Source organism: Podarcis gaigeae (assembly GCF_964106915.1).
Source record: "Podarcis gaigeae genome assembly, chromosome: 11".
NCBI classification, from domain to species: Eukaryota; Metazoa; Chordata; class Lepidosauria; order Squamata; family Lacertidae; genus Podarcis; species Podarcis gaigeae.
In genome coordinates this window covers 52877228-52892234 of record NC_139687.1, presented here as the reverse complement: position 1 = coordinate 52892234, position 15007 = coordinate 52877228, and the positions used below count along the sequence as shown (strand labels likewise).

Genomic DNA, 15007 nt, shown 5'->3' with positions numbered 1-15007 from the left:
GACCAAAGGCCAAAATCAGAATAAAGCTGAAAGGAAAAGAAGCTGATTTCAAAATTGCTTTCTAATATCAGCTGAATTGTGCAAATTGGCCTAAAGTAGATGGATCGGTGTCTGTTTGTTTAGGCACGGGATTCCTATAGCAGAAGCATAGAGAACCACACTCATTTTGTGTGTGTGAATCAGAACTCCATTGCCTCATGTTCCTGAAATCAAATAGCACTTGAAGCGGTTTCTGGTATGCTTCCCTGTTACAAATGCCAAGGAATCAGTTGTCAGGGTTCAGGCTTGAGGCCCTTCAGGGCCTATTCTCCAGCTAAGACTCCCAGAGGTCATGGGCTGGAGCTTAAGTTGGAGAAACTGGCCTATAGGCAGAGGACCTATAGTGGACTGATATGTCTGTAGTAGCTCATTAGACTATCTCCTTGGCCTTGGGGTCCCACTCAAAAAAGGGCAGCCAGAACAAGGGACTGGATTAGATCAATACCCTGTTGAGGAAAGGTTGCAAAATTTGGAGATTTTTATTTTAGAAAAAAGAGTGAGTAAGAGGGAGCAGGGCAAAAATTCTGCATGGTATGGGGAAAGTAGGTTAGGGGACATTTTTTGTCTTTCCACATAATGCTAGAGCTCATGTCCGTCTAGTGAAGATGGCTGTTGGAAGATTCAGGTCAGACAAAATAAAATGGCGGAGAGGCTTGGTGTGAATGTATGAGTCTGCTTCGTAAGTTCACGTGCATATCTGTGGTTCAGCAGCCTCGTGAAACAGACAGAATTACAACTCTAACCATTGTTGTCAATACTTTGTGGATGTTGGAAGACTCTGGACACAAAGAAGGAAGTACTCATTCAATTAATTAAATTATGGGATTCGCTGTCATAAGAGGTAGTGATGGTCTGCAACTTGGTTTGCTTTGGAAGAGGATTGCGCAAGTTCATGGAGGAAAAATCTATTAACATTCTCACAGTGGCCAATCAGATGACTACAGGGAGCCTGCAAGCTGGACAGCACTCTACCTGTGTTGGCCTGGGACTCAGGCTCGGACTTGGAACCAGAGGAGTCTCAGTCCGCACTGGACCCTCTGCCTCAGGCGGCATCAGAACCAAGTCTGGGGCCTGATTCTGAAGAGCCGCAGTCTGCACAGGTTCCCCTGCAACAAGCACCAACTGGGCCGAGTCAGGGGCCTGAGCCTGTCCTGGCTCCTGATGTGGGGATTACCTCATTGCCTCCAGCTGGGCAATCACTTACAGCTGCTCCACTACCAGTTGGGTCAGGAGAGGCTGAAGTGAGTTGCAGAGACTAAGGTCTGAGAGAAGGAGAGACCTGAGTACTTGCAGGAGGAGTGCTCACCTTTGGGCAAGACAGGGAGGTGGTGAGTCACTGGGGGATCAGGACCGGCTGTTACTCTGACAGAGATAAAAGGCTGTCAGACCCCGCCCCAGGTTGCGGGAGCAACATTGCTGTTTGCTAGTACCTGCCTGTGACCCTGTGCCTGACTTTTTAAAAAAAAAAAAAAAAATCTTCATTTTTCAAACATTTTTGTACAATCTACTCATACTTTATCACACAGTCATCAATTTTTGACTTCCCTCAATTTCTCTGCCAATCTTTCGTTAAAGTTTCTATTGTTAACGCATTTCTAAACTTACTGTTGCCTTTAGCCATTCCTCTACCTTTCACTTACTTCTTTTTTACAATATTTCTTAATTTTTCACAGAGACTCTTCAAAACCAACAAGCGTTGTCTGTACATTGCATATGCCTTTCAGATACTCTGTAAATCTCCCCCAGTCCTCAATAAACTTTTGGTCTTTCTGATAACGAATCTTCCCAGTCAGTTTATCCAATTCTGCATATTCAGTCAGTTTCATTCTCCATTCTTCCGCTGTTGGAATTTCTTCCTGCTTCCATCTTTGCACCAGAAGTATTCTTGCTGCTGTTACTGCGTATTGGAAAAGTTTGCAGTCTTTTCTATTAATTTCATTACCTACCAATCCTAATAGGAAGGCCTCTGGTTTTTTAACAAATGTATATCTCAACATTTTTTCCAATTCATTATATATCATTTCCCAGAAGCCTTTCACCTGTGCCTGACTTAGCCTGGTTTCCTGCCTTGGCCCTGTTGAACTGACTCTCCACAGAACCCTTGGATTCGGGACCGGATCTGGACTGTGATGCTCGGGTTTACCCCCGGGCCCAGCACACTACCCACCTGTTCAGAGTCATAATGCCTCTGACAGTGGAGGTAGAACATAGCCCTCATGGATAGAAGCCAATGATAGCCTTGACTTCCATGAATCAGTCTAATCCTCTTTTAAAACCATCCAAGTTGGTGACCATCATTGCCTTCTCTGGGAGCAAGTTCCATAGTTTAATTATGTGCTGTGAAAAGAAGGACTTTCTTTTACCTATGCTGAACCTTTCAACATACACCTTCATTGGATGTTCATGAGTTATAACGTTTTGAGAGTGGGAGAAAAGCTTTTCTCTGTCTGCTTTCTCCATGTCATCATTTTTACTCTTTTTTAATGAAGTTTTTTAAAATTAAAAATATATATCCTGACATTCCTTGTATAGCAAGGATGTGCCACTTCTTTTCCTGATGATTGCTGCATTTTCCTGCAATCTGTCGGGGGCTGCATGCTGATTGTGTGTGGCGATAAAGACTCTCCTCCCTGAAGAGAGGGGAGTGGTTGTGGGCGGGAGCCCGAGCACCGCCCCTAGCAGGGGGCATTAGCCCCCTGCCTCCACCTCTCCTGGCTGGCGCCCACGCCCCTCGGCGGACGCCTACCAAGTGCCTCCGAGGGGGTGTGTTCAGCAGCCTTTTGCTGCTGTGCCAGCCTCTCCCCGGCCTCATTCTTCGCCATCGTCTCGTCGCGAGTCACCCACCCTCCACTCCTTTTGAGTTAGGGCTTAGGTCATCGGCCTTGCTATGGACCTTAGGTTGGTCGCCCTGGTTGTCCAGGGGGCCTGGTAGGAATTTTTCCATTTGGCATTAGGCTTTTTGGTTTTTTCGCCTACCTCGTAGCAATCCTCACAACTTTTGTGGTATTGGTGGGTTAGGCATTGGAATAATGTGTTGTGGTGTGTCAAAGGGCTAGGTGTGGCCATCGCCTATGCCTTCAATTTTTGGGTATTCCGTTAAAGGAATCTGGTGGCCGTGTACGCTGTCCGATGCCTGCTTGGCGGGAGGCCATGGCACGACCCTCGGTGACATCAGGGGAGAGCCTATAGTTGGATTAGAATCAACAGGCTCCACCTACTGGTGAATAAACCCACTTGCTTTAGAGATCCAATACCTAAGCCAATACCTTTTCACTGCTGTAATCAATAAAGTTGTGGCCTTTCCTTGCCCATTAACCTTATATCACGTGTCCTTGCGTATTCATTTCACATTGCGGGGGTCGGGTCCTCGAACCACAAAGTCAGCAATGGACAAGGACAGTATATAAAGCATGCAGAGCCTCCATCTCCCTTTCCACCAATCCTCCTTCCTGTTCCTTCCTTTTCCTCTCCACCCAGTGGGGCTGCGGTGGTAGGGGACAGGTTGCTCATGCTAGTGGGCTCCACTCCTCTCTTTCAAAAGGGCTTTCAAAATTAGGCTGGGAGCCACAAGTTGCCTGTACAGTGGTACCTTGGTTCTCAACTTGGAACCCAAACACTGCAAACCCGGATGTAAGTGTTCCAGTTTGCAAACTATTTTCGGAAGCTGAACATGCTCTGTTTTGAGTGCCACACTTCCGTTTTGAGTGCCATGCTTCTGTTTTGAGTGTTACGCTGAGGTCTGTCTGTTTTTGCTATTTATTTTGTGCTTTTGTTTTTGCGGCTCTTTTTGTTTTGTTTTTGTGACTGTGTGGAACCCAGTTCAGCTACTGGTTGGTTGATTGTGTGACTGCAGTACAATGTTTATTGCTTTCATTTTATGGATCAATGGTCTCGTTAGACAGTAAAATTCATGTTAAATTGCTGTTAAATTGTTGTTTTTAAAAGTCTGGAACGGATTAATTCCCATTACTTTCTATGGGAAAGTGCACCTTGGTTTTGGAATGCTTTGGATTTGGAATGGACTTACAGAACAGATTAAATTTGAGAACCAAGGTACCACTTTTTGTGCCTCAAGGCCCCAAGCCACCCCCCAAATAAATAACTTCACACTGACACATAATTTTAGTTTAAGTAATTGGGCAAATTTGGGCCACAACTTTATTGATTACAGCATAGTGAGTGGTATTGGCCTTAGGCATTGGCAACAGAATATAACTGACTCCTGCCTCTCTGACAGGAAGTCTGGAAGAGTAAACACCAAACGAGGGAGCAACATCGATGAAGATCAACCAAAGCTCACCCCGGGGTTCTGGTGGTCCTGGCATGGCCCTAGCCCCTCAAGCGGACTTTGGACAATATCCAGGACCCCCAGATTCCACCACCAGAATACCCTTATTCATGGAGGGGCAGGTGATGGCCGCACCTCCCCTCCCACTCAGCTCCCCAGCCAATGCCTAACCACCAAACTTTACAAAGTTGTGATGATTGCTAAGGGGGTAGGCAAAAACCAAATGGCCAGTGCCAATCTGCCAACTACCCGGTCCCCATTCCAAACACCTACCCGGTTCCCATTCCAAAACAGGTTAACCACACTATGTCCAAAGCAAGGCCAAGACAAAACAAACAAACAAACAAACAAACAAACCATAGGGACGGGAGGGCAGGTGTTTGGCAGCGTGAAGCAAGGGCCGTTGACCACGTTGCGCTTCTGCTTTTATAGCCCCCCCCCCAATCACGCCTCCATAACCGGATTGGCTCAAGCAGCCTGGCTATGGGGCCTCACTATACATGCCTGGCTCCACCCTAGGACCCTACCAAATAAGTTTTTGGGGATGTCCCCTGGCCCGTGCGCAACCAGGACCCTCTCTGAGGAGGATCCCATATACAGCTACTGTTTTACTGGTGCTCTCATTCATACTTACTATGTTTATATCTTACTGCTCTATGATTTTGTTTTTTTAAATGTTCATATTGTCACTTTTGGATATGGTTATTTTTTATCTTGAGATTTCACCTGACTTGGATTTTTTTAAAGGAAAGCCTAGATAACATAAGTATTTTTACTGACCTTGTATGATCAAAAGTAATGATATGAATTGAACCTTAGCTACTGAGTACAAGAAGGTTGAAAATTCATGATATGTGTCTGCAGTTCTGGTAGACTCTGGAATCCACTGTGTGCATATTTCACAATGCCATTTGCTATTGATACAGTTGTAAAAACTTTATAATTCAGACATTATGCATGGCTGCTTAAGAAATACAATTGCATTTTCTGTATCAAAAAATAAGCCAGGGATGCTACCCAGGAAATTAAAATCTAATCTGGTTTTCTAGCAACCATGAATATTCAAAATAATGAATATTGTTCCCTGGTTGAAAGCTGACAAACAGGACTGATTCCCCTCACCCCTCCTTGTCTCCTTTGATGATGGGAAAACTCATTAGAAATGTGATGTTATTAGCAGTTTCTCTTGAATTGCAAATTTTTATCATACTATAACTAGTATTATGGTAATGATGAAATTAAATTAAATTAGCATATCATATACCATACAGCAAAAGTGTTAATACATTATAGTAATACAAGACAACAGATAATTGCCAGCTTAATAGGAATTTGTCCTCCGAAAAGATAATCTGGCTTAAGTCTTCCTCCTCTGTGCTTGGAAATAATGTTGCTCATATTGATTCATTTTGCAAAGCTAATCACAGGTTATACTTATGCAAATGAAGATGTTGTCCCCACTGTTACATGATCAATGTGGTTATCCAAGCTTTGCCCAGACACATCAAAGGTCTGGTCAGTTTTGAAACATGATGCATCATGAAAACCTATATTAGATATGGTTGCAGTTGAATGGCTGCTGTTATAGTTCCAGGGTGCTGGAGTTTGTAGATGCAAGTCACCCATAATTCTTAAAATTAGTAGAAGTTAGAATTAATCAAGTTTGATTAAATTGTGTCAAACACCAACATACCTAGGTTTAGCTTGAGCTAGTAAGCCACCCTAGCCTGGCAGAGCTAGCTGAGTTTAAGCCATTAAGGCACAAAGACCAGTGATGGCCCATGAAGGACGCCATCAAGAGATAGTGAACACTGCCAGACAAGGAGGGGAGGGACCGCTCCTCCAGCTATATATAGTGGGCAGAGGCCAGTGCCAGGTTTAAGCTTTCAGCATTGAATGATGTAGGCTGGAGGAAATCGTTTTCTCTGGGCTGTCGGCGAGAAGGAAAGGGAGAGCAGAACACGATGTGTCAATTTTTTTTGTCGATATATATATATATATATTTGTGATATATATACATTCATGCTGACTAAGATCTTTTTCTCCCTGTTTTGTTTTTGCAGTTCCACCATGGTTTATCAATCATCCTTCAAATCTCTATGCCTATGAAAGTATGGACATCGAGTTCGAATGCTCTGTTTCTGGAAAACCGATTCCTACAGTGCAATGGATCAAGAATGGAGAAGTCGTCATTCCTAGTGATTATTTTCAGATAGTGGTAATCATTATTTGTTTTTACCATTATTCCAAAACAAGGAAGCAGACAATTCAATGGGCTCTGTAAAAGTAGACTTAGTTTTAACTTTAGTTTTCCTTTAGCTCCTGGATCCTTCAAGCTTCCCCAGTTTTCTTCCGGATCCCTTGCTATTTCCCTTCATCTGCCTTCAGCTGCAGCAACTGTTTCCCCTGTCCTGTTCTGAACCTGGTCCTTTAATATACACCAGCCAGACTTCTCTACCTGGTCACTTGGGTATACTCATTAAAAAAAGAACACTCCCCATCAATAGCTAAAGGAAGCTATGGCAGCACACTAACAGCAAAAGAAAATCAGCTTAGTCCATCAAAAGCCTATGAGTAGAAAGTACGTTTTTACCTGGTTCCGAAAAGATGTCAGCAAAGGTGGCAGGTGGATCTCAGTGGGGAAAACATTCCACAGATGAAGAGCTACAACCGGAAAGGCCTCTCACCTTCTGAGACTCCCTCAGAGGGAAGACCTGGAGAAGGGCCTCAGAAGAAATACCTAGGGCACCTTCAAAGATGCTACAAATATGTGTAGCAGTGGGCAACCTGTCTGTTCAGGAAACTTGTCTGTCATCACTCACTGCTTGTTGAGGAACCCTTAAAATGTTTCTGGGGTACTTCAAGGATCCCCAGAGCTCACCTGAAAAAACCCCTGCCACAGACCACTGGTCTTTAATGACCCGTTACTGAGCCCTATCTAATGTGAAACACAACAACAGCACTACTATCATACAAAGTGGTTAAAAAGAAAAAAAACAAATAAGTGAGAAGTCAGGTGCATTTTTGTACTAAAGGTGGGCCCCAGGTGAGGAAATTTCGAAGACTATTGCATCATAGAATTATAGGAAGGGTCAAGAACTGGATCAGGCTAGTGGGCTACTTTGCAAAACGCCCTCCATAGACCCACTATGACAGGTGGGTACCAATCACTTGGCATTCTAATAACACCTACCCTACAGTTGAACAGCTCTTAACATTAGGCGGTCAAAACAGGTGTGTCCCATCCTGTCATAACATTCCAGACTTTCTCCCCCACTGATAGATCTCTTGCATAAAGCACTTTGATACAGGAAATCATGGATAATGTACAATGGAAGTTACCGGTCTAAGGCTATACCTAAGCTTTATGGTATGCTTGCCCATACATTACATGGAATATGTGGAGTTGTCTTCAGTTCAGAAGTAGTTAACTTATGCTTTATAAAAAAAAATGTGGCCATTGGATAATCCACCCCACCATAATGACTTTTATTTTAGAGGTTTAGCAATCTCATGCATATAGATCAGCTTGCCCTTTCTTAATTAATGTTCCTTCTATTAAGTGAAATTGACAATGATTATCTAAATTAAACATGTTCCAGTTAATAAAAAGGCATGGGCGCTTTCCCCGCTTTTCATTCAGAGAGGAAGATTTACTCAGTTATAGGAGCATCCAAGTTCACACAACTTTACCCACCATTGCTGTTTATAATAAAGACAATCAGGCAGGCTTTGCTCAGCTTGCCAAGAGACAGACATTTTCATTAAGTAATTGGGAAAGGGCAGGTTCCCTTTTTGTTCTTTTTTCCCCAAAACTGCCCAGGGAAGAAAGACTTTTAATAAGAGAATCATTCTAGGCAGAACATTTTTATTTATTTCTTCTCCTTTTTTGCGGTGCCAAAGACTCTTCTTTGAAGCCAAAGTTTTACAGCATCATTTAATTCTGCCTGCCAACAGCACCTCCAGATGAAACCCTGCCCAGATGCAGCTGAAACGAAATGGCCTCCTTCCCTTTGTGGCTGCCTGTAACCTGAGAAGGGTTGACCTTCAAATCCATTCACTTGCCTGCAAAAGTATTTAAAAACACCCAAACAAATCCACCGACTCTTCTGCCACTAAGTGCACCCATTATGCAATGCAGACCCCTCTTGATGTTGATTCTACATGTTGCATAAAGTGTTTGCGCTGCCCTTACTTGCGGCCGCAGTTTTACTATTAGTTAATCAAATGTCCTGGTAGCAGGGTGAGCAAACCGAGTCAGCACATTATTTAATGTATGTGCATTTTATTACAATCCTCTAGGGAGGAACTGGCGGGCATGAGTGAATACCGGCATACCTTAAAGAGGATGCTTTTTTTGATGGCTTCAAAATAGGATCAAGCAAATTCAGGGAGGTAAAGGCTTTCAGCCATGATGGCTCTGCTCTGCCTTAATGTTTGAAGGCTATTTGCTTTTTACTATAAGTTGTTGGAAACCGCAGGAGGGCAGAGTACTCTTGCCCTTGGGTCTTGCTTGCAGGATTCCCATAGGCATCTGGTTGGCCACTGGGATGACAGAGTGATGGATTCATCCATGCTTCTGACTTCCAGTTGCTGGAAACCTTCCACACGACTCTTTCCCCTGTTTTAGCCATATGCATGTTGCTGGTGGTGCTGGCTTCTAAAAGATTACTAAAGGGGGCTGGCACTAAAAGGTTTTTGCCTGGGGGCTGGGTTTCAATAGTGGCAGCAGTAATAAACTGCTTTAACTACAATAATCTCTCAGCGGTGTGCAAGAAATACAATACAGAAAATGTAAAAATTGGTCCAGACTTTTGCAGTTCCACCTCATGCGGATCGGGGTTACCTGTCCTCAGAAGATCAACAGCAATGCATGGCCGAAGCGCAAAAAAAGATGGGCTTGTGGACAGATAGTCTTGCAGTGTGGTGGTAGGGGAGGCAACCTTTGTCATGCGGGTGGCAAGGAGAGGTAAAAATTGGCTGAAAGGGGTTGGCTGGACAAAAGGGAAAATTGGTGGCAGGAAAGAAAGGACCTGTGACAAATCTGCTTTTAGTTCTTTGTTGTTGTTGTTTAGTCATTTAGTTGTGTCTGACTCTTCGTGACCCCATGGACCAGAGCACGCCAGGCACTCCTGTCTTCCACTGCCTCCTGCAGTTTAGTCAAACTCATGCTGGTAGCTTCGAGAACACTATCCAACCATCTCGTCCTTTGTCGTCCCCTTCTCCTTGTGGCCTCCATCTTTCCCAACATCAGGGTCTTTTCCAGGGAGTCTTCTCTTCTCATGAGGAGGCCAAAGTATTGGAGTCTCAGCTTCAGGATCTGTCCTTCCAGTGAGCACTCAGGGCTGATTTCCTTCAGAATGGAGAGGTTTGATCTTCTTGCAGTTCTGGCCATACTCATAGTTGGTGCCAAGCCTATCAACCTTTTTGGCTCCAGATAATAATAATAATAATTTATTATTTATACCCCGCCCATCTGGCTGGGTTTCCCCAGCCACTCTGGGTGGCTTCCAACCGAATATTAAAAACAATACAGCGTCAGATCTGCCAACCACTAGCATCAGATCTGCACACCATGAGCCAATGAACCCAACTGGTTACTGGCCCCAAGGGAATGCAGCCTTGAACAGAGATAGTGGCCTATAGGGATGGGTGGCTCCATGTACCTGACCTCTGAACAGCAGTCATTACCTCTTAGAATCCTGGACTTGTTGAGTTGGAAGGGACCCCGAGGGCCAACTAGTCCAGCTCCCTGCCATGCAGGATACTCAAGGAAAGCATCCATCATAGATGCTCATCCAACCTCTGCTTAAAAACCGTCAAGGAAGGAGGACCCACAGCCTCCCGAGGGAGTTCGTTCCACTGTTCCACCTCTTAGCAGGAGACAGAAGAGGGTGAGGCAGCAGGTGGCTGATGCCATGTGGGTGCCCCAACGGAGTCCACCTGACATACCTACCCATCTGCTTGCAAATGCCAGTGTCCTCACTCCTCCCTATAAGCGGTAGCTACGCTGCAATGGGAGGTCAGGTACAAGGAGTCCCCCGCTCCCTGCTGGCCGCTACTGCTATATAGAAAAGAAGTTTTCCCACAGCTTATCTCACTGAAAACATTGAGGAAACTGTAAAACTGAAGTGTGCCTCCAATTTTAATTCAGGAGAGAGAAAAAACCCTGTGAAGTTTGTGAGGCACAGCTCTAGGTAATTGCTTCTGCTTCTCTCCCTCTCTTTAGGGTGGCAGCAACCTGCGGATTCTGGGCTTGGTAAAATCAGACGAAGGCTTCTACCAGTGTGTAGCTGAAAATGATGCTGGGAATGCTCAAACCAGTGCACAGCTCATCATCCCTGAACCTGGTAAGATGCAAGAGACATAAAGAATTGTTTGCTTTGCTTTAATTAATATGATTAGCAGAGTTTTGGACTGTGTGACTAGCGGCAGAACATATGCCAGTGCTGCCCAGGGCGGGCATGCTCCTGAGGGGGGGCGGTGCGTGCTCCCAAAGGGGGAGGAGCACGGAGGGTGCCCTCCCAGGTTCAGGATAGCCGCTCAGGTGCATGGAGTGGTGTGCGTGCCCTGCAGCCAGGAGTGGAGCGAGCCGCCCACTGGGGCCGAGCAAGCCGCTGGTTGTGGACATTCAGTGCGCCACCTGCCCGTGACTCCCAAGCCTCCCCCAGCTGTCAAAACGAAGGACAAAGTTTTTGAGCTTCTTTGGGGGAGCCAGTGATCTACCAATGATCTACCACTGACGTCCACTGGACTACCGGTAGATCACGACATACCTGTTGGACATGCCTGGTCTATAGCGATACTGGCGAGTAATCATTCGTTGTTGTGTATCACCCGTTTCCATTGGGACAGAAGAGCCCTAGGCTGGGCCCTTGAATGATGCTAAGTAGATGCCACATGTGCTGCAGGAAATGTCATTCCCCTCCATGTCCCACCCCAGCAGAAGGTGTGCGGAATCACATCTCTGGGTTGTATTTGACTAAGTCTACTCAGAGTAAGCCCACTGGAATCCATGAAAACGACTAACTTAAATGCATTTTTAAATGGGCCCATTCAGAGTAGGACTTGGTGACATACAAGCCTTCATCTCCTTTTTAGTTGGTGGTTTTGCTATTTGTGCTGACCTAGGAGGCGGTGTAGACAAGGCAATTAGAGGAAGCCCATGGAAGAAGGCAGGTCCATGGTGGTTGCTGCCCTTTGGTAGGCTGGTGGATGGAAGGAGATGCCAAATCTGGTCCTGAGCATCCCACCTGCAAATGTTTCATTACCTGAAGGGGACATGTGTTTCCTTGCTGCATGCTGTTGTTTAAAGTGTTTGCATTACAAAGAAAGTGAAAGATCAGGCATATGCTGAAAAGTAGGCTTTGATGTCTACGGATGTTGTTCTTTAAAGAGGAGGTGGTGAAAAAGAAGCCACGTTTAGAGAACAGAACAGAGGTACTGAGTTGAAACTCCTTCTTTGGGTCTGACCTCCATAGAAAGTGTGTCATATTTTTTGCTGTCCATTTGCATTCTCACCTTATTGTTATTCTGGAGGCAGAATAATCTTGGCTAATTGACTGAAACCAAAGGTAGAAAAATAAAAATAAAATAAATGCATTTAAAAAATAAAATAAAAATAAACCATCCTTATGAAAACAGATGGGCAGACAGGGGCAGGTGGCTAATTCCACCATAGCCTTTATCTCTATCTCTTTATCTTTGACCCTGAAAATAATCTGTGTTCCTAACCTGTCAATCTTCAATTACATGCATACAAATGCAAATCAGGGGCTGATTCACACAGGTATTATGGCAGAGGTGGGGAACCTTTTCTGAGGTTCATGGGGCACGTTCTATAGGTGAGTGGGGGTCAGCGACAAAAGTTGGTGGAGTAATGGATGTGACTCTCACCTTTGTACAGCAGATTTTATTCCAGCCATGCAAAAATTAAAGGGCATGCGCCATGATTCTTTCATTTTTCTAGGACAAAGACATTCCAATGCAATCTTGCTGTTGATCAAATCTGTGTTTCTTTGTGCATGTCATTTGATATCCTGCCACTGAAATTCATATGTAGCAGTTGTTTTATTATTAACAATGTGATTATGATCTGACATATTGCAAGTCACATTGTACCTATGATGGCTTTCATCATTCTCTGATGTTTCTCTTTCTGCATTTTTGTACATCCAGAAAACCATTTAGGGTTGTCAACATTCACATTACATTTAAGTGCTGATATTCACCTAGCTTTCAGACACTCACTGTAAATGGTATATTTATATGTTATGAAATAAAATAATAAGTAAGCAACATATGGAAAGGGATACTTTAGGAATTAATTATTTGCAAATTCCAATATGAACAGACCTGGTCTATGACTCCCTGGACTGAGGGTAGCTGAATCTGGCAATCTGGGTTTCTAATTTTCCCCATCTTAAATGCAGTTAATATTTCTTTCTTAATAGCATGAAAAAGTTCCAATGAAAATTCATCAACACTTGAATGTGATTTCCTTCTAATATTCACATTTTTTATGCAATTTTGCATAATATACACATTTCCCCAAAACAGTTTAATATAACACCTTTTTTTTTGCATGCTATTGTCACTGGCATACACATTTCTATGTATGCACTGCCCTAATAATCACGTTTTTGAACATGGTATTTGGCTTGAGAACTGCCTTGTAAAATTGAATTTCAGTTAACATATATTTCAGTTAACATAACTGCCCTAATAATCACGTTTTTGAACATGGTATTTGGCTTGAGAACTGCCTTGTAAAATTGAATTTCAGTTAACATATATTGGAAAGTGTGATATAGGTCAGTGCGCCTTCAAATACGAAGTTCATCCAGTTGCTTCCCAACCTTGGACTACTGTGCAGATTGGAACACAGTTACCCTTCGGATTTTTCACTTCTCCAGATTTTGGCAATGTGCCAGTTTTCAGCCCAAAGCAATGCTTAAAATTGTGTATGTTTAGGATAAAATAAATTCAAAATGCATTATGTGGGAGAAAAATGCATTTAAATACAAATTTGCGCAGTTATCTTTTTATTCACCCACTACCACCACACACATAGAATAATCCATAAATAGAACATAATGGACTTAAAGGTAAAGGGACCCCTGACCATTAGGTCCAGTCGTGGCCGACTCTGGGGTTGCAGCACTCATCTCACTTTATTGGCCGAGGGAGCCAGCATACAGCTTCCGGGTCATGTGGCCACCATGACTAAGCCGCTTCTGGCGAACCAGAGCAGTGCATGGAAATGTTGTTTACCTTCCCGCCTTTGACATGCTTTCGAACTGCTAGGTTGGCAGGAGCAGGGACCGAGCAACGGGAGCTCACCCCGTCGCGGGGATTCGAACCGCAACCTTCTGATCAGCAAGTCCACACTCTGTGGTTTAACCCACAGCACCACCCGCATCCCAATAATGGACTTATGCGAGTGCAAAACTCACATGGACCAGAAGTGTGCTGATCCACCCACACCTTGCCCCTCCCCATTGGTGCCAGGAAGTTCAGCTGCTCCTGCTCGTAATTCTACTTGTCAGGATGACCTTCCTCTTAAGAACTGCTCTGTGTGTGTCACACATCTCACTTTTGGCAAGCCTACAGTTTGTGTGTGTGGCTGTTTTACATGGAAGTCTGGTTCCCACATTCAGCTTCTGCTCTTTTACACAGATGCCAACCCAGTGGGGGAGCGATAGAGGCCATCTTTTGTGATAGAGTCATTTAATTCATCACTGGGAACAGCCTAGAGGAAGTTATATAATTCATTGCAGTTGCCACCTAGATATTTGAGTGCTTGACAGCAAATTGCTGTTCTTTGGGTGTGCATTTTTTTTAATTAAAAAAAAGTTTGGCGTTGGACTAGAATGAAAGCAAACACAAATGAAGACAAAATCCTAAAGAGCTATGGGGACGCCATTGTAAACTGTCTCCATTCTCCCCCTTATAAATGATGGATTGCTTTTCCCTGGCTATTTAATCAGATCTTCAAACAATGCCACTCTGATTCCTCTGAGATGTTGAGAACGGCAGCATGCACAGATGGTGGGGGAACCCGGTATAAATACAAATTGAGCCCTGGACTTCATCACACTGAGAAGAACATAGCCCTCTCTGTTATAAAACCTTGCCAATAAATGGACACCATCCCTGTCTTACACGGCATGAGGGCTGCATTCCCCAGCTGTTCTGTTTGAGCCTGTCCACAGGCCACAGACGGGGTGTTACCCCTAGCAACTCTGACAAATCTCTTTGGTGCTGAAATACAGACAATGGCCTATTAAAGCCACCCCTGGCTGTCGGAGGATATTTATGGGAGCCTAATGAACTTTTGATATAGTCTTCTGAGTGGTGGCCACTTCCTCCTTTTGCAGATATTCAGTCTTCCAATTCCAAGTCTAGACTAATTGGCTAAAGTTTAGGTTCACAAAGCCTCTCCTCTTCCCCGAGGGGAGGGGTTGTGAGCAGGAATTGCTTCCCGCGTTCACATGGGGGCGTGGCCAGGCCTTTGTGTCACTGGAATGCTGTGCCCGCATCACACACCCTAGCCAGCCAATCCGGCTGCCTGGGGTGGGGTGGGGTTTAGCTGTTTAAAAATGGTCACGGGCACACGAGCACTGCCTTGTTGTTCCAGCTTCCTCGGATCACCCTCCCTCCCTCTAGGTTTTGCTTCTG

General features: G+C 44.4%; 1 protein-coding gene across 3 annotated transcripts in view; it reads left to right on the top strand.

The window, feature by feature from the left end:
• DCC (DCC netrin 1 receptor) overlaps positions 1-15007 on the top strand; it is a 947660-nt gene that overhangs the window by 589715 nt on the left and 342938 nt on the right. For all 3 annotated transcript variants that reach the window (XM_083702567.1, XM_083702566.1, XM_083702568.1), the window contains exons 6-7: positions 6391-6545; positions 10557-10677. In XM_083702567.1, coding sequence (XP_083558693.1) covers positions 6391-6545; positions 10557-10677 — 276 coding nt within the window. The remainder of the gene's footprint in view (positions 1-6390; positions 6546-10556; positions 10678-15007) is intronic.